Source organism: Mesoplodon densirostris, chromosome 4, assembly GCF_025265405.1.
Source record: "Mesoplodon densirostris isolate mMesDen1 chromosome 4, mMesDen1 primary haplotype, whole genome shotgun sequence".
Classification (NCBI taxonomy): domain Eukaryota; kingdom Metazoa; phylum Chordata; class Mammalia; order Artiodactyla; family Ziphiidae; genus Mesoplodon; species Mesoplodon densirostris.
The window spans coordinates 173701522-173722070 of NC_082664.1; the positions used below are offsets into that span (position 1 = coordinate 173701522).

Genomic DNA, 20549 nt, shown 5'->3' on the forward strand with positions numbered 1-20549 from the left:
CAAGGCTTTACCATCTGCCTCTCCATGGGGGTTAAAGTCAGATTACTGAGACAACTCCCAACCCTGCCTCCTGGGAGCCCCCAGTTCACACTTATGTGCTGATTTTCAGATCTTCATTTCTGCCCCTTGGATATTCCCTACCTTCTTGTGAGCTCCAAAAAGCATTTAAAAGGCTTTTTAAAAGTTATGACATTCACCTAGCATTTTTAGATGTCTGTAGCAAGAGGATTTTCAGGTTGTTTATTCTATAAAACTACCACAATCAAATTCTTTGTTTAGGTTGTTAACCTACTTGAATGTATTACTTTGAGAAAAAGAAAATATTTTTTAAATGTGTAACATAATGGTGTAACACAAATAAGTGCTCATGTAGTAGTGTTATCTTTGGATTATTAGATCAGCTGAAAAACTAGGCCCCATAGACAAAAAAATTTTTATGAGAAATAATTGATATTTGATTCTTTGTTAAATAAAATAAACACTGAATACTTTCACTAGTTTTGTTGATCTTATAAGACAAGCTACAAAGTATAGCCATTTGTGGGCATATGAGGTGTAATACATGTAATAAGTTCTTTCTTCATGCAACTTCCAGATTTTCTCAAGTAAGGTCACCGTTTCTTAAAGGCAAATTATTACATAATGATAATAATTGTATATATGAACTTAATATTTGTCTTACATATATTTTAGGAAAAAAACCAACTCCTTTATAAATGTTAGCAAACATATTAATATCTCGTGAAACAGTAAAATTTTGTGGAAAACCTTAGAAAAAACTGTGGGAAATGTGTTATGTTGCAAAGGGCACAGGCTTGAGAGACAGATGGGTCTGGGCTCTGGTGCCATCTCTACTATTTATTGGCTGTGTGACCTTAGGTGAGTTAATTAACCTCTCTAAGCCTCTTTTTCTTCATCAATAAAAGAAGAGATGAGAGATACCTGGCAGAGTTACACTCAGGATTAACTGAGATAATGAATTCATCTAGCAAACGCTAAATGAACGCTAGTGAAAAGACAGAAAGAAGGACGGAAGGAAAAAAGAACTAATGCTTTTAGTTTCGGCAAGATAGACGAATTCTGGACCATAAAACAAGACTCAAAGACTTTAAAAGAATTGAAATCATACAAAGTATCCTTTCTGCAACAGAATTAAACTAGAAATCATATAGAACTATCTCTGGAAAAATCCCCAAATATTTGGAAATTAAACAACAAGAAATAATCCATGAGTGAAAGAGGAAGTCACAAAGGAAATTTGAAAATAGTTTGAGTTGAATGAAAATGAAAACAATACATCAAAAATTTGAGGATGCAACAGTTAATATCATACTGACTAAGAGCAAGGCAAGAATGTTTTCCTTCACTATTTCTATTCAGAATTATACAGGAAGTTCAAGCCAGTGCAATAAAGCAATAAAAAGAAATAAATACACAAATTAGAAAGAAAGAAGGAAAACCATCTCTATTCACAGAAGAAATGATTGTGTTCATAGAAAAATCCAAAAGCATCTACAAAAAAGCTATTCAAACTAATAAGAGAGTTTTGAAAAGTCATAGTATTTGATGCACAAAATCAGTAGTACTTCTATATACTGGCAATAGGCAACTGGAAATTGAAATTCAAAGAAAAACTTACCATATATAATAGTGAAACCAAGGGCAGTCATCAGTTAGATCCCCTAAACTATAACTTGCTTAATAAATAACATCCTGTAACTTGCCTTCACTGACGAAGCTTGCTTTCTTTTCAAAAACTGCATACACTCTAAGCTTCACGTAGCTTAGACAATATATCACAAGACGCCTTTCATCACCCCCTATAGATAACACCGATGACATATGGATTGCTATAGTACAGTTGTTTTTTCAGGAACACGGAGTTAGTCTTGCCCAGGTCAAAGCAGTCAAGACCCCCAACCATTAAACTGGTCCTGTGCAAATATCTGATGGATGACCATTTGACATCATAGGACCAAAAATTCCACCCTCAGATCATCCTAACGTTGTCATTTTCTGAACGTGTGTCCCAGGAAGAAGCATGTAACTCAGATACACCTGTGCAGAACACAGGTTATGCTGCAGAAATCAACAACATGATTTTTAAACTTATATGGAAACACAAATAACTAGAATAGCTAAAACAGTTATGAAGAAGAACAAAGTTGGAGGACACATACTACTTGATTTCCAGACTTCTGTACAGATAGTGTAATCAAAACAGTGTGGTATTAACCAAAGAATAAGCGTGTAGATGAACAGAACTGAACAGAGTGCTCAGAAATAGACCCATGCATATACAGTCAATTGATTTTCAGTCAAAGATCAAAGGCAATTCAATGGAAAAGAACAGTCTTTTCGTCAAATGATCTTGGAACAAGTGGACATTCACTTGCCAAAAAAAAAGAAACCTTGATCCATACCATATTAATAAGTTAACACAACATGGATCATACACCTAGATCTAAATTTAAAACTAGGAAACTTTGTGAAGAAAATAGAGAATAAAATCTTCATGACCTTGAATTAAGCAAAGATTACTCAATGAAAGGATGCTCAACATCATTATTCACTGGGGAAATGCAAATTAAAACCACAGTGAGATACTATCAGCTGGCTGAATGGGTAAAAAACAGAGAAAATAAAGAAATCCTGACAATACCTAGTGTTGCCAAAAATGTGAAGCAACTGGAACTCTCATACACACTGGTGGGGATGCAAAATTATTCAATCACTTTGGAAAACAGTTTGGCAATTTCTTATGTATACTCCCCGTATGACCTAGGAATCTCAAGACAAACTTACTCAAGAGAAACAAAGACATAAGTACATACAAAAACATGCAGGTGAATATTTATAGCAGCCTTATTCATAATCACCCCAAAAAGGGAACAAACCAAATATCCTTCAGCTGATGAATGATTTTAAAACTGGCATATCCATACAATGAAATCCTACTTGACAATAAGAAATGAACCACTGGGACATGTAACAATATGGATGAAATCAAATGAATGATGCTAAGCTTTACAGATTTACTAAGGCCACATGATATTTGATTACATTATATGACATTCTGCAAAGAGCAAAACTCTAGGGACAGAAAATATATCAGTGGTTGCCAGAGCCTGGGGCCTGGGGAAAGGATTAACTACCAAGGGATACAAGGGCATTTTTTTGTGGTAAGGGCTGTTCTATGTCTTGATTGTGGTGACTTACATGACCGTATGCATTTGTCAAAACTCACAGAACTGCAAACTAAAAGAGGTAAATTCTATTGCACATAAATTATGCTTCAATAAACCTCTCTTTAATTTTTTAAAGATTTTTTTTTTAAAAGCTGTTTGCTGGGGAAAAATACAGTAAGAATCAGAGTCAAATAAAAAAGAAAAAAAAGTCTTCTAAGAAGGAAGCACAGCTACTTAAATCAGGATGAAAGACACCTCAAGAGAGAAAAGATTTTTAAGAGAAGATGAAACCAATAAATTAGGCTTAAGATGTCTGCAAAAACAAACAAACAAACAAAAAACAAAAAGAAAAAAACCCCAGCTTCATCCTGCGCTGAGAGGTCATCAGGAAAATACAGTATCTTAAGAAATAAGAACTAATTTGCCAGATACTCAAAAGCTGAGGCAACTGAGTCAAAGAAAGAGAATGGTAGGCAGAATTCTAAGATGCCCTCCCATCCCTATCCCCCGTGTACACACCTTTTGTGTATAATCTCCTCCACTTACGTGTGGGTGTGACTTGTAGATATAATAGGAATTCACTCCCATGTTTAGGCGATTAGTCAATCGACTCTGAGTTCATAAAAAAGAACCTGGGTCCCCTGGTGGTGCAGTGGTTAAGAATCCGCCTGCCAATGCAGGGGACATGGGTTCGAGCCCTGGCCTGGGAAGATTCCACATGCCACGGAGCAACTTAGCCCGTGCGCCACAACTACTGAGCCTGCGCTCTAGAGCCCGTGAGCCACAACTACTGACACGGCGTGCCTTAGAGCCTGTGCTCCGCAACGAGAAGCCACTGCAATGAGAAGCCCGCACACTGCAATGAAGAGTAGCCGCCACTCGCCACAACTAGAGAAAGCCTGTGCACAGCAACAAAGACCCAGCGCAGCCATAAATGAATAAATAAATAAATAGTTTATTTATTTATTTATTATTTATTTTCTTTAAAGCATCACAAAAGGCAACAGCATAGAGAAAAGAGGGGAAGGCTAAGGGCAGATGTCTTTGGAGAATAATCTCTCTCAATTCCATCCAGTGGTGGCTAAGGAAACCCAGCACAGACTGGGGGAGGTTCCCTGGTCCTGTCTCATTGCTCTTGATGACTCACTGTCCCTGCAGGTTTTACTTCTCTACCTCCGGGTCCTGACTGCAGTCACCCAAGTACTAACACTCCTCTCTGGGCGGGGGGACACCTTCCCACGGGTCTCCAGGGCCAACAGTGGACATCCAGAGCAGAAACACGTCTGTATTCACTGGACTTCCTTAACACTCATTCTCAACACGGTCATCGGTGAGACTAGGCACCAGGAAATAACCACTCAACTTTATAACCATAAAAAAAGCATGAATCATTCCTGAACCATCTTTCCCTGTATGGGAAATATAATAGGAGGGTTCTCCCTGCCCCAAGAATATGATCTGAATTACAGGTTGTAGTATCTTGCAAATTAAAATAAAATACATGCTTCATCTTCATAATATTATTAGTTCGTTGATTTATAGCACTGCTCATTCTGAACATCATAGAATGAAAATGGAGTAAATCATAACTTACCCTGTAACTCTTTAGTCTGATGAAATCAACCTTCATAGAGACAAATCTATCGGAATTTCGACTGATGTTCTTAAGGTGTTCTACCAGATCTGCACAGAACTTGTAGCCTCCTTTAAGTACACATAGGACCATAATGTCACAGTATCCTATGTCTTTCATAATATCCTTAGCCAGCCGTTCAATTCTGAAAGAAGGGATTAAAAGATATATTAAAGCATGACTACTTCTGAGCATTTTTGTTCCTTTCCCAAAAAATGCATGACGTACTCTACATATTAGATTACGCAGGAGAATGTGGAGAAGGGCTTGGGAGACAGAAGCTTACAGATAAGAAGCTTTGTTAAAGTTGGACAAAGACAAAGTGCTCAAAACATACTTCTGATATAACCACATCGTCAATCATACATTGTTGCTCCTCCGCATCACAAAAAATGATTAAGGTGTAAAATATGATGTCAAAGATCACGAAGGCTATTATTGGATCACTACAGAGCCTGGTTGTCAGCTTTAACGAGGCTATGATGGTATGTGGTGATATTACGTTCCCTTTAAAGCAGAGAAGAAGGAAATGGAGAATGACTCACCCATCTGACCATGTTAGACGAGACTGGAGGAAAAGTCAAGATCATAATAACTATCGAAAGAATAATATTGGACTTATATTAGATGAAGATAACACATTACCTCTATGAGAGGTGCTCCGGACAATCTCAGTGGACACCATCTCCACAGATCACAGTTTGAATGGTGTCTCCTGAAGTTCTACCATGATGCAGCCTTCGGTTGGCATCCCACACCTAATGTGGAACTGTCACTGTATTTTTTCTCATTGTTTCTTATGTATAAGTCCATTGCCCATACACCCATACAACAGTAAAACCTTGAATGGAGGTAGGATCTAAGGTGCACACTTTTTAAAATATTCCCACTGGCACCTCAAACTGAATTAGATTTGAAACAGATGAAGTGAATGATGTGAAAAAAAATATTATATCACATATGTTCTAAATGTATAATATATATACTTTATGTATTTTTATAGGTTTTTTATTTGTGTGTGTATATGTGCATACATATACATATAAAATGACAACCACGGTTTCAGGTAATGTGTCTCAAAATATGATCAACAAAACATGTACATCAGCATGCCAAATATTCCTTTTTTAAAGATTTTTTTTGATGTGGACCATTTTTAAAGTCTTTATTGAATTTGTTACAACACTGCTTCTGTTTTATGTTTTGGGTTTTTTGGCCATGAGGCATGTGGAACATTAGCTCCCCAACCAGGGATCGAACCTGAACCCCCTGCACTGGAAGGCGAAGTCTTAACCACTGGACCGCCAGGAAGTCCCCAGCATGCCAGATATTCTATAAAAAGGGACACTTGTTTCCAGCATGATGCAGTGAGGAGGTCAACACATCCTCTTCACAAAAAGAAGGTAGAAAGTTGGACAAAACTGTCAAAAGCAACCATTTCAGCACTCTGGAAATCGACCAAAGGCATGCACCAAACTGAGAACCATTTATTCATGAAAACACTGAACACTGGCTAGAAACAGCACAGATCTGTGGTATTCTTGTCTGAGAATGGTCCCCTCTCCCTGGCCCCGAATCTGCTCTACTGTTCAACCAGGTAGTCAAGCAGGGTGGGGCACTGCTCACCCGATGGGGAGCACCGTCAGTTAACACGGCCATCTTGGTAGCATGAGGAGGGAGGGCCAGGGGCCCCATTATCCTAAAGTTGCAGTCCTGTTTGAACAACTACCTGGCAGACTAGTCACAGATTTAATAGAGAGTTCCGGGAGGTTACAGTCACGGGAGAGGGGCACATAATAAACTCTCCACATATCCCAAGTTGACCAGAAGCTGTGCATATGCACTGCAGACACTAGTGTGGGCTCAGGCCACCACACATCCCTGGATGGTGGAGCCTGTAAACCCGTGCGGCAGAGACACAGGAAAGCTCAGTGGAAAGTAAAAGCCAGGGAAGGCTTGACAAAGGCTGGAAATCTGAATATGCTTGCCAGGCTCCCACACACATTCATCAGCAAAGAGTGGAGGCCTCCCTGGCTCAAGGTGTTTGAGTACAATCTCTACCCAATCTTAGGCTGAAGATTAAGCTGTTCAGACACAAGCATGAACTCTGGTGAGAAAAACTTAAAAGGAAAAACAAGAAAAATAAACTGCACATCATCAGAGGCTACACACTGTGGGGTAGACAGTTTTCACAGACTGGCAGACAAAAAAAGAAACAAAGAACAAGGACAGGGGCTTCCCTGGTGGCGCAGCAGTTAAGAATCTGCCTGCCAATGCCGGGGACACAGGTTCGAACCCTGGTCCGGGAAGATCCCACATGCCATGGAGCAACTAAGCCCGTGCGCCACAACTACTGAGCCCACTTGCCACAACTACTGAAGCCCGCATGCCTAGAGCCCGTGCTCTGCAACAAGAGAAGCCACCGCAATGAGAAGCCCGCGCACTGCAACAAAGAATAGCCCCTGCTCGCCTCCACTAGAGAAAGCCCGCGCACATCAACGAAGACCCAACACAGCCATAAATAAATAAATATATAAATAAACTTATTTTAAAAAAAAAGAAGAAGGGCAATGAATAGGAAATAGTTACAAATATGGTAGAGATTAAACCAAGTATATCAATCATCATCACTTTAATCGTGAATTGTCAAAATACACCAATTAAAGGCAGAGACTGTCAGAGTGGATCAAAAAAACACCCTAGGGCTTCCCTGGTGGCGCAGTGGTTGAGAGACCACCTGCTGATGCAGGGGACATGGGTTCGTGCCCCCGTTGGGAAGATCCCACATGCCGTGGAGCGGCTGGGCCCGTGAGCCATGGCCGCTGAGCCTGTGCGTCTGGAGCCTGTGCTCCACAACGGGAGAGGCCACAACAGTGAGAGGCCCGCATACTGCAAAAAAAAAAAAAAAAAACCACCCTAATATACGTTGTCCACAAGAAATCCATTTTAAATATAAAGACACAGATAGATTAAAGGGGTTGAGAAAGATGTACCATGCTAACATAATCAAAAGAAAGCTGGAGTAGCTATATCAATTACAGACAAAACAGACCTCAGAGCAAAGAAATTGTCAGGAATAAAGACTGACGTTAGTGTATTAAAAAGAGGTCAATTCTCCAGGAAGATGTAACAGTCCTTCATGCGTCTGCACCCAACAACAGAGTATCAAAAAACTTATAGAACTGTAAGAAGTAGATGAATCCACTATTGCAGTTAGAGACTTCAACACCCCTCTCTCAGTACTTGACAGATCCAACAAGGCAGAAAACCAGTAAGGATACAGTTGAAAGGAACAGTACCATATACCAACTGGACCTGGCTGACATTTGTAGAATACTTCACCCAACATTCTCCTTAAAAGATATCAATAATAAAATGAAAAGACAAGCCACATACTAGTGGGAAATATTTGCAAATCATATGTCTGATAAAGGACTTGTGTCCAGAATATATAAAGAACTCTTACAACTCAATAAGGAGAGAAACAACCCAACTGCAAAATTAGCAAAAGATTTAAATAGGCATCTGTCCAAAGAAGATGTATGAGTACCTAACAAGCACACTAATCATTAGGAAAATGCAAATTTAAACCACAATGAAATACCTTTATATATCCACTAGAATGGCTATAATTAAAAGGACAAACAATACTCCATGTTGGCAAGTATGTGGAGACACTGGAACCCTCAAACACGCTGGTGGGAAATGTAAGATGGCAGAGCCACTTTGGAAAACAATTGGCAGTTTCTTAAACTTACCATGAAACTCAGAATTCCTCTCCAAGAGAAATGAAAAGATATGCCTACACAAAGACTTATACGTGAATGTTCAGGGAAGCATTATTCACAATAGCCAAAAACTAGAAGTCTAAACGTCCATCAACTGATGAATCAATAATCAGATATTGTATGATTTAATTTATATGAAGTGCTCAGAAAAGACAAATTTATAGAGAAAGAGATCAGATTAGTGATTGCCTGATGGTGGGGGTAGGAGCAGAAACTGACAACAAACTTTTGGTGATGATAGAAATATTGTAAAACGATGGTGGTGATGGTTGCCTAACCATAAAAATGCACCAAAAATCACTGAGTCATTTACCTACAATGGGTGAGTTTTGTAGTATGTAAATTATATCTTAATAAATTCATTTTAAAGGTGGGAAAGGGCATACTTGGGATGCCACTCCAGACCACTGAATCAGAATTTCTAGACATAAAGTTTAAGATTATGCATTTTTACAAGTTCACTGGGTAAGTCTCCTGTAGAGGGAACTGGTACCCTTACCAGGATTCAATCGTGTACTAAATCAGGATGCAATTAACTTAAGTCATAAATTAATTTTCAGATGAGAAAAGCAGGAATTTGTTTAAACCAGGGGTTCCCAAACTCGTGTGAAGAGAAAACGCTTCTGAGAGTTATTAAGAAGTGAACTGAGTACAAAGACACCCACTACACAAAAAAGGTGCTTTAACTGCTAAAGTCAAGCAGATTTCTTCCCTACCCCTCCCTTTTTCTTTGCAGGAATCTGTATCTTTAATATGAATTGCCAACACGGAGGTTTATCAAGTTGGGAGATGCCAAATTTCTTACATTTATTTCATCACAGAACCTTTTTTCCCTTCAAGGATCAAAACTTGTATACCATGGAAGGCCACCTGAGGCTGTGAGAAACCACAAACTAGACCTTATTTTAATAATATACTATAGTTTGAAAGAATACACAATGTGCAGATCTTATCCAGTGGAAAATCTTAGAATGTGAGTGAGAGAATGACATTTCCTTTTGCTTACAGACAGGCACTGATGGAAAGATAATATCCTGGGAATAGTGACCATCCAGTGCTTTTCAAACTTTCCTTTGGCTGAGGATCTATTTTACAAGTTAAATTTTAACTCAGAAGAATATAACGGCTTAAAAAAATAGAGGCAGGAATACAACGGCTAAAGGAAAAGGGTAGAGCGGGGAGCCCGAAGTCTCAGTTTCTCCTGCTTCTCAGAGCCTCTCCTGCCCCAATTTCTGAGTCTGAAAATCCAGGAAGCTTGCTTTTCATATAAATGTGAAGGCTTAAGTACTTGATCTCTGTACAAGAAATCAGAGGTCCATGGAAAGGCAAGCATCAGGGCATTAAGGAAGCTTTGTTAAAGGGATAGGACCTATCTGTCCTGAAGCCTGTGGTAGGCTGAACTGGAGGGGGCTCTCTGAAAACCAAAAAACAAGTGAGGGTGACTTAGGGGCTTAGAACAGGAGAGAAAATGTTGGCTTTCGAAAAGCCAGTCGGCTAGGAAGGAGCCAGAGGATATCTATGTCGACGGGTCCAAAAGAACTAGAAACACTACTTGAGAAACAGTTCTGTGCTGCTATTTTTAAGCTGCAAATATTCCTATTTCTAAAACATCACCACTGAAAACGTAATTGTGCACAGACTGACCGACCTGTGAGAAAAGACTTATTTGAGATAAATACAAGTCGCAGGAAAAGCCTTCAGGGGTGTGGCCTGTGAAAGCAAAGGTCACCTCTTAACTGTCCCTGGTTAAGAGTCTGTGAAAAACGTGAGACAAACACTTTCCAAACCCTCATTTTCATCAGTTTGTACAGGACATTGTTATTTTGAGGCTGTTACGTGTGATGTAACACCTTCCGTATGCATAGCCTTCTCACCATTTCCCTTGCACAAATATCCCAGGAAATAGTTCATGTAAAGCACAGATTTATTTTATTCCACATTCTCTGTGGTATAAAAGTTCTGTGTACCATTATATAGAAGAGACTCCGGAGTAGGGTCCCCAAGTGTACCGTCTGATTCACACAAGAGAGGGCTAGACAAAACTTACACGGCAAAGACCACTCACCTGTCCACAACAATGCCGTGAGGGATGAGGACAGAGTCCAAATCTCCGTAATAGTGCTGTGGGTATGTGAACAAATTCAAGTCGTAGCCTGGCCAGTCGTCCATAATCTGTAAATCAAATTATCTTGGTTACAATATTTTTCATTGGAAATTTATTTTAAGAAACATAAATAAACAAGAGCATCCTTTGAAAAAAAGAATAATATTGAAAACAGACTAGGTCTGATAATCCATATGGCATTAAATTATATTTCATAGGACTTCCCTGGTGGTCCAGCAGTTAAGACTCCACGCTCCCAACACAGGGGACCTGGGTCCGATCCCTGGTCAGGGAACTAGTTCCCGCAAGCCACAACTAAGACCTGGTACAGTCAAATAAATTTTTTTAAAAGTTATATTCTGTCAACCTACGAGAAGCCAGGTGGGACAAGGTAATTTGTTTCATGTAACCTGACGAAGGACCTACTGAAGTGAACAGGGAACTCCATTTCTGACTTTTGGCATCACAAGATAAAATACCAATTTAATGCCATACAGCTAACCTGATAGCATTGTTTGTAAGAGTGCACATATGTAAATATACAATTTATATCTAAATTACAAATACTATCATGAATATATTATAAGTAAAATTATGTTTGTAATTACAGGCACACCTTTTATTGCGCTTTGCAGATAGTATGCTTTTTACAAATTGAAGGTTTATGGCAACCTTGTGTTGTCAGATGATGCTCAGCATTTTTTAGGAATAAAGTTTTTTTTTTTTTTTTTTTGCGGTATGCGGGCCTCCCACTGCCGTGGCCCCCCCCGTTGCGGAGCACAGGCTCCGGACGCGCAGGCTCAGCGGCCATGGCCCACGGGCCCAGCCACTCCGCGGCATATGGGATCCTCCCAGACCGGGGCACGAACCCGCATCCCCTGCATCGGCAGGCGGACTCCCAACCACTTGCGCCACCAGGGAGGCCCAGGAATAAAGTATTTTTAAATTAAGGTATGTACATTGTTTTTTTAGACAATGCTATTGTACACTTAATAGACCATGGTATAGTGTAAACATAACTTTTATATGCACTGGGAAACCAAAATAATTTGTGACTCATTATTGTGATATTTGCTTTATTTTGGTGGCCTGGAACCGAACCCACCATATCTCCAAGGTCTGGCTGTCTACTGATAGAGACAGGATCATCCCACCTTATTACAATATATTATTATATATACTACTACATGTCTGTGCACTGTAATCACCTCATCTGCCTGGGAAAGATTACTTACTAAAAGTACATGTGTCCTGGGATTATTGTGGACCCAAACTTCTGAGTGGTCAGGTCATTACAGTAAAGACTTCAAAAGGCTGTGCTATGGTGGAAACCTAAGTCAGTCCTGTTGGGAGCTGACTGTTCCAGAAAATTGGTATATTCAGAGAGCGGACAGACTGCTAGCAAGTCTTCCTCTTGCTTAGGACTGGATGTGCAAGTCTGATGGTTAGACAGCAAAGAGGCAGGAGAGGAAATGACGGTGAAGACCACGTTACGTTTACTCTCAGGTCCTCCAGAAAGGCTGTGACACGGAGGTGTTAGACACTCAAGACAAGCCATAGCTGAATGGGCTCTGGATTTCTGGTTACTCCCGTATACTTCCACCAGACTCCTCCACGCAGCTGTAAGCTTCCGGGGCCTTTCATAATGCAGACCTATCCTAATTTCCCAGCCCAGTTGCCTATAGCAGCCCCTCCTGCCCTCAGAGTGGTCTCCAGTCAAATCAGGATCCTTCCCAGCTCTGTGTTCTGCTCGTTTGTCTTGCACCTATGCCCTCTCCCTCTCTGTCCCCCCTACCTCTGCATCCCAAACTCAGCGTCTTCCACAGAAGCTCAGGTCAGGCCCCAGTTCTTTCTGGAGGCCTTGCTGACTGTTCCTGCTCTGATCACGGCTCCCAAACTCCTGGTGCCCCTCAGAGCTCGGTGTGTTCCCACTGCTTGTGACATATGTACGTCTGCATGTGTGTTTTGTCTTGTCTCCTCCCACTGGAATGTTAGCTCCTTTTGGTAGAGACTTTGTCTACCTCATTCATTGTTGAAACGCCGCCAGTGCTCAGAACCCTGACCTGGAATATGGTAGGAGCTCAAAAATGTTAAGTGAGTGAATAAATGACACAGTCTACACCCACACGTTACCAAACCCTCAGTTTATCTCCTTGTGATAAAGAGCACCACCGTTCATGGCTCTAGAAATTCCTATCTGCCGTTGGCCGACTGACAGTCAAATGATGTGTCATCTGCGTATCTGAAGAGCATCACATCTGCTCTGCCTTGACCAGCAAATCAGCTGGTGGCAACTGTTGAATCCGCAGAGTAACTCTGGCTTCTACCCTGAGAACTCCTGGGGTCTGCGGTCACCATCAACACCACAACGGCTGGTCAGAGCCTGAACCGCCAGCTGAACATGAGGAGATTCCAGAAGATGCACTGGCAGACCACGACAAAGACCACACGAGAAGCCTGACCAGCACCAGGCCCCAGGGAGATCACCCAAGGGCACAGCACTTTCTGGCTCCCCTGCCAGACCACACACACTACCCACCCTACCTCTCGCAGCCCTCCCAGAGGTAGCGGCATGAACTAGTGGCCACTCCTCCCACCACGGAAATCCTGTAGTACCCCCTGCCTGGCTGAATCTCAGAGACCATTCTCTAGTCCATGTTCTAGGGCTCAGCTCTGACACTTACTATGATGTTAGGAAAATTACACCTGAGACTCATTTCCCCCTCCTTTAAATAAGACACAATAAAACCCACAGACAGGGTTGTTTTGAGGATAAAAAGATAGAGCAGATAATGTACTTAGAATTCCTAGCACATCTCCAGATATATAATAAATGCTTAATAAATGATGCCCCCAAAAAGAAAAGAATGATAAAATGACAAAACAAACCTACATATAAAAACTGTACTGGTTATCTGTAGCTCAGAGGCAGCACGGAGTAATGATTAAGAGCATGGATTAGAAGTCTAACACACCCGGGGGTGAATTTACTAGCTGTTGGACCTTGGGCATTTTAACCTCTCTGGGTCACAGTGTTTTCATCTATAAAATGGAGCCGATGACTACCTCATATGGCTATTTCAAGGATTAAAGAAGATAGATAATGGATATAAAACTCTTACATCAGTATCTGGTCTACAGAACGCTGCAGTAAATGTTAACCAGTTAGATGCACTGAAACATCAATAGTTTACTTACAAATTACATGTGTTAAGTAATTTAAAGAAGTGCTTTAAACCTATCTGCCAAAGTCTTTATTACCCTAGTTAAAGCTGTAAATTTCAAAGTAGAAGAAACGTGTTTCTCTAAAACTATCCTATAAGCCAAACCAGCCTATTTCCCAATGAGTCTGAAATAGTGAGTTTTCACTGTAGAGATAAAAGACAATTAGAAATGAGGGAACCACTGGTTTATCCTTAATAGTGCATACAAATTGCACTGTAAATGTGTCCTAGACCTCAAGGAATGGAGGCTGCTAGGAACTGCAGATAATTATGTTATTCATCTGCTTTTTGAAAAATCAAAACAAAAAGTCTTTAAATAGTTTCAGTATCATGATAATATGCTCTAAGTTTATTCAGAACAATGCCTTCTCTGTTCAAAGACGCAAAATATGGCCAAGCTGGGGAAGTGACAAACACACTGAGCCATTTTATACCACATCCAAACCCCGGAACTCCTTCGGACTCTCTTTTCCCCATTGGAAGATATACTGAAGACCTTCTTTCTAAGTCATCAGAAATAAATTTTTTTTGCTTAGAATATTTCTTGCCTTATTTTTCAAGTTTTATCCCCTAGGGAGAAAAATAGTTCGGAAACACATACAAAAAGCTAATTTGGGGGGACTTCCCTGGTGGCGCAGAGGTTAAGAATCCGCCTGCCAATGCAGGGAACATGGGTTCGAGCCCGGGTCCGGGGAGATCCAACGTGCCGCGGAGCAACTAAGCCTGTGAGCCCCAACTAGTGAGCCTGTGCTCTAGAGCCCGCGAGCCACAACTACTGAGCCCACGTGCCACAACTACTGAAGCCTGCATGCCTAGATCCCGTGCTCCTCAACGAGAGAAGCCACCGCAGTGAGAAGCCTGAGCACCCCAACAAAGGGTAGCCCCCGCTCGCCACAACTAGAGAAAGCCCACGTGCAGCAACGAAGACCCAAAGCAACCAAAAAATATTTTTTAATTTTTTAAAAAGTATTTGCATCAACATCTTTAAAAAAAAAAAAAAAAAAAAGCTAACCTCAGCTCCTCTCTGCTGCTAAGCCCCAAAGCCTGGGCCCTACTCTCTTCTTCAGGCAGTGACCACGGCGGCCGCCAATTTCAGGTTCACATCCACCCCATCCACTGTTAGAGAGGAAGGGAGTCTCGTCCCACAGCTCTGCTTCTGGGAATCCCAGACAAGAACGTCAACTGGCCCAGCTGGGTCACTGGTCCAGCCCCAGAGCCAGGGAAGGGGGTGCACTGTGAGGGATGCCTCAGAGCCACACGTTGAGAAACTGAGTCGAAGCTGTGTCCTCAAAGAAGGGTCCCAGGTTCTGCTTCATTCCCAGGGGAATGAAGAGGGGGGCTCCACAGACCAAATAACACCCTGTATCCTGCAGGCCTTCCTCTTCTGTGGGGGGTTCTGTACCCAGAAGGGGAAACTCATCACATCTAGTAAAGTCGTTTCCATGGGGGGAGGGGGAGGGAGATGCCATAACAGAAGCACAATCATTTCAGATTTTCTCTTCTCCTTACTCCTACCAAACTCACATGTGTAGGCACTAACTATGCTTCTTTGATAATGGTTCTGTAAAAGTAAACCATATCTAATAACCTGATCCCCAAAGACCAGAGAGGTAGAGAAATCTTTTCTCTCCCTGAGAAGCAACAAAGATATACCAACTGAGGTGTGTGTGTGCGGCTGGTAGGGGGACACTGGCAGCCAGTCCATCCTGAGCAAAGTTTCCGAACTCAGGGTCTACATCTCCAATTTGGTAATTAGCACTTGCTCCCGTTTACTTTTAATAATCTACTAATGTCCTACCTCCCCGAGTAAACTGAAAGCCATTTGTAGGCAAGAGCCATCTTCAGTCTCTTCATTTTCCCTTCTCTAGCACCAACTGTATTTCTCGTTTTAGGCTCAAGTCATCTGGCTCTATGTCCCTTGCCATCTTTATCACCAAGTTTCTACCAACTCAGACTTCTCTTCTCCACCTCATTTCTGGACACTCCAATACACGCCTTGATGATCCTTCTAGCTACTCCATCTTGTAGTAACTTCACCTACCTTAGCTCAAACGACTTCGCCTCTAGTCCACCTTAGCCATATCCTGTCCGTCACAGCAGCCTCCCCAACTTTGACATTCTTCTCCAGAAGCACAGCTTCCCATGTAGCACAGTGCTGGAAAGCTGGCTTCAACTCCTGCTTCTGCCATTTGCTAATCATGTGACCTGGGCGATTGCTTATCATTGCCTCAGTTTCCTCCTCTGTAAAATGGGGATTATAATATCCCTACCTCAAAGATTTGTGAGGATTAAATGAATCATACAGGAAAACCACATAGTAAGTGCTCAATAAATGCTTGCCATTACTACCTGCCCCCTTATCCACTGGTACTAAAATTTCCCTTTGATTTTTTCCAACCCATCCTTGAGCACTCTCTGCTTTCCCAGTATATCTACCCTCCTGAGCTTTCCTTTTCCTCTCGACCCTTCCATCAGCACTTTGAATTCATTCTGCATTTCCCTTGCCTGCCCCTATCCAACTTGATATTAATGTAATTAATTCTACTGGAGAGAATGACATAAATGCAGGGATGATCTCCATTATACCTTGGTTATTCCCAACCTTGGTGGACCCTCTCACTACCTTCCTGCATCTTTCACCAAATTACCTTGCTTTTGAGACAGCTTCTTTTAGCAGTGATAGATCGGGCTACTTACTGTTCCATCATTTGCTTTTTAGACTTTAACAATCTACCGTTCCTATTAGTCATATCGACTGACCTCATTCATTTTTAAGACTATCTATTATTAGATACTAGTACTATATTTTAACCGTTCTACTGATGGAATAGTTGTTTAAAAGATTCTCACTTCTGGACTTCCCTGGTGGGGCAGTGGTTGAAAGTCCGCCTGCCGATGCAGGGGACACGGGTTTGTGCCCCGGTCCGGGAAGATCCCACATGCCGCGGAGCGGCTGGGCCCGTGAGCCATGGCCGCTGAGCCTGCGCGTCCGGAGCCTGTGCTCCACAACGGGAGAGGCCACAACAGTGAGAGGCCCGCGTACCGTAAAAAAAAAAAAAAAAATTCTCACTTCCGATGGCTTCGTCTTTTCCATCTTGATGCCACTTGCTCTTCCTGAGGCATCTGCCCCTCCTGCTGACCTCTTATCCTCACCTCCACAAAACTCTGTCCCCTAGGCACCTACCACCCCGTCTGCTCTCTCCTACTTTGCTACTCATTCTTGGTCTCCTTATCTGGCTTCTCCCAGACACTCGGCCTGTTACATTTGGGGCTTTCTACCCTTAACAATAGTTTCACATTTCTTCTCCATATTCAATTGGGCATCCCTATCCACTGCCAAGCATCAGATATTTTTCTATTTGCTGACAATTTCCAAATCTAACCAATCACCTTCCTGAATTCCAAACAGGAGTTTCAAATTGCCTCCGGTGCATACTGACCCATAGGCTTTACAGGCACTAAAGACTCAACTTGTCCAGAATTGAACTTAGTGATGTCCCCTTTTACCTTTTCATCCCCCTCCAACTCACCCCAAATCTAGGCCTGACCATCCTCTCCATGGAAACTGGAATGACCTTTTTTTTTTTTTTTTAAAGCATAAACTGGATGTCATGATTCCTTCTCAGAATGTAATGATTTCTTTGCCCTTGGCAGGTGCTGTCTTGAAGACCCTTCTTCAGAGTCTTCACGTGGCTACCTCCTGCTTAGCCTTCAGGTCTTGGCTCTGATGTCACGGAGGGGCTGCTCTGCCTGAGCTAAAGCAGCATCCCCAGGCCTCCGCCAACCACTCTCTATCTCACTGCTCTTGTCTTTTCACTGCACATATCACTCTCTGAAAGTATCTTCTTTGTATATTTGCTTTCTTACTGCTTGCCTGTGTTCTGCTCTAGAATGTAAGCTCCACCAACACAGGGCTTTTTGTTTCCCCAGAGCCTAGAACACGGTCTGGAACACAGCAAGACAGTCAACATGAGTGGAATGAATAAATAAATGAACTCCTCCTTTAAGAAGGAAAGGCACAGCTTTGAAATTAATACTGGGCAACACGGTTCAACCTGAACAGATCGGTTAGGCTGTGAGGTGTTTCCTAGCATAACGTTCCTACTTCTGTAGTCTCTTCCCGGTCACACACAGATTATCTGGGCATTACAGGCTGATCCCTGAACAAAGACTCTTAATGTAGCAAGTTAGCCCACACCGCACCCGCAGGTCACTTTAAACCTGCCGCGTTAAAACTACCACCCTTCAGGCTTCCCTGGTGGCGCAGTGGTTAAGAATATGCCTGCCAATGCAGGGGACACGGGTTCGAGCCCTGATCTGGGAGGATCCCACGTGCCGCGGAGCAGCTGGGCCCGTGAGCCACAATTACTGAGCATGCGAGCCTGTGCTCCTCGACAAGAGAGACCGTGACAGTGAGAGGCCCACGCACCGCGATGAAGAGTGGCTCCCGCTTGCCACAACTAGAGAAAGCTCTCACAGAGAAACGAAGACCCAACACAGCCATAAATAAATAAATAATTTTAAAAACCAAAAAACTACCACCTTTCATAGAGACCATTCTAAACCAAGCCGAAGCCGGCGGCCATTCCAGGACACCGAGCGATGGGTACCCACCGGGCACTGGCTGACTTCGAGGGATCCCCAGGGATAAAGAGGCTCTGGCCTGGGACCCCATCCTCCCCCACCTTCTCATTCGGACACACAAGCTACTCTGTACACACCCTCTAGTTGGCTCAGCGGGCCCAGCGTGCTGTTTCCCTTCTGCCGAACCGGAGGCTCGCTCGACGGCGCTAGCGTGTCCCGAGCTCGCGCAGGGGCCCCACAGAAAGAGCCCTCGCCCGGGTTTCCAAGCTCAAGCTCGGTCCACTAGAGCTCCTTTACTTCCTGGCTGCCCCGGAGCGACCTCAGTACCCTTTCTGAAAACAGCACGTGAAGCCCGCGCTGGAGGAGTCAGGAGGGAGCGCGAGAGGAAGGAGGCCCACAAGACCGGCCCGCGGGGGTCCTCGCAGGCCCGCCCGGCGCCCGGGGGTGACTCCCGGTGGCCAGCGAGAGTGGGGAGCCGGCGCCACCCAGACTTAACGCGGGAGTAGCGGATTCCTGGTGGGGGAGCGGGGGGGACACTGAGGACACGGGGTGAAGGGATGTTAAGCGCGGGGTCAGACTGGGGGAGGGGGAGGATGGAAGCGATCCCGTCGGGAGGGAAGAACAAAGCCGTGGCCCGCTCTCTCCCGAATGCATTTCGAGCTTCTAACCTAAAAGGCGGGGGTGCCAACAAGGGAGGGGCGGGGAGCGCGCGACTCGGCCCCGAAACCGGAGTTTGCATTTACCACGACGCCTCGCCCGTAGTCTGGCGCCTCCTCACGGCTCCCGGCCATGTTTCTCCGGGGTAGGCGGCAAGGAAAGAAGCGCGCGGGAAGAAGCCGGGACGGTGACGGGCCGGGAGAGGGTGGGGGGAGGGCGTGGGAGGGGGCCTGCCCCGGGCCGCCGGGCGACCAAGCCGCGGCGCGCCGACGACCCCACGCCTGGCGCAGCTCCAGCGCCTCGGCCCGCGCCCCCAACCCGGGCGGCTCCTCGGGCGCGGGGCGGGGAGCTGGGGCCGGGGGCGGGGGCGCGGGGCGCAGCTGCGGAGCGGCGTCTTCCCCACCTGAGCGCCGTCCCCCGGGCGTCCGCGCGGGTCCCCCTGCGGCCACCGCCCGTCTGCGAGCCCCCAGCCCGAGCCCCGCGGGGACCCGCGAGACCCGGGCTGCCCGTGGCTCGGTTTTTACAGGAACATAAGGCGTGCCCAGGTCCCCCGCCTCCCTAGGTCTGTCGTCCCAGCTTTCAGGCTGACAAGGTCCTTGAATCCTTCCTGCTTTTAGGTGCTGTTTATCCCAAGTAAATCCGCGAAAGAGCCTGCGGTAGAGGATGTTCTCGAAGTACGGCTGTGGGCGAAGCTATGATGTGTTTTTAAAATCCTCGAACTGCCCAGCCAGGAGGAGTTTGAAAGAGCCGTGCGGTGGCTTATGCCTGAACCATGCCCGCAGTTACAGGATGTGGACTGGGAAATAGGGCCTTTCCTTTACCCCTTTCAGGGCGAAAAAAAGAGAGAAGTTTTGACACATCATCTACTTTCCCACTTTTGTAGGAACGTATGGTCAGATTTTAACTGTTTCAGGTTGCAGCTTAAAGCCATCGCTCTTCTCAGATTCAGAAGCCTTCTTTTATGAATCTTTTGTTAATTCATCCCCTGATCCCAGCCTACCCCGGAATGAGGGTCCCGGTTCTTTGTCTGTTCCTCAAGGGCCCTGCTCTCCCTTTATATGCATTCATTGCCCTGGTCTTTTCCCTCCCGCCTCATCCTTTGCAGCCCCGCTCAGGTTTGAAGCCCCGAGCTGAACTCGGGCCCCTCCGAAAGACTATCTTCTTCATCTTCGGGTTCTGGCACAAGGGAGGGAGAGGAATGCTGATTTTGCTTGGTTTGAGGGGAAAATGGTTATCAATCAGTAATGTCACTCTGGGTTGGAAAAATGTTAGTCATTCCGACATGGCCGTGCTCAGCCCTGTTTGTCCTCTCCTAAGTGCCAGCACGTGGAAGGAAGGCAGCCTCGTGGATTGCTGAAATTAGGTGCTGTG

The 20549-nt window shown here is 44.0% G+C and overlaps 1 protein-coding gene across 7 annotated transcripts in view; it reads right to left on the reverse strand.

Moving 5' to 3' along the window:
- PRTFDC1 (phosphoribosyl transferase domain containing 1) overlaps positions 1-19849 on the reverse strand; it is a 101829-nt gene extending 81980 nt beyond the window's left edge. For 3 of the 7 annotated variants that reach the window (XM_060095461.1, XM_060095456.1, XM_060095462.1), the window contains exons 1-3: positions 19265-19379; positions 10675-10781; positions 4783-4966 (exon numbers count right to left, since the gene is read on the reverse strand). In XM_060095461.1, coding sequence (XP_059951444.1) covers positions 4783-4966; positions 10675-10781; positions 19265-19312 — 339 coding nt within the window. In that variant the 5' untranslated portion in view covers positions 19313-19379. Of the gene's footprint in view, positions 1-4782; positions 4967-10674; positions 10782-18658; positions 19169-19189; positions 19380-19581 lie in introns of those variants that run through there. The other 4 variants (XM_060095458.1, XM_060095455.1, XM_060095457.1 and 1 more) reach the window with 4 other exon arrangements.
- Positions 19850-20549: the final 700 nt, after the last annotated feature.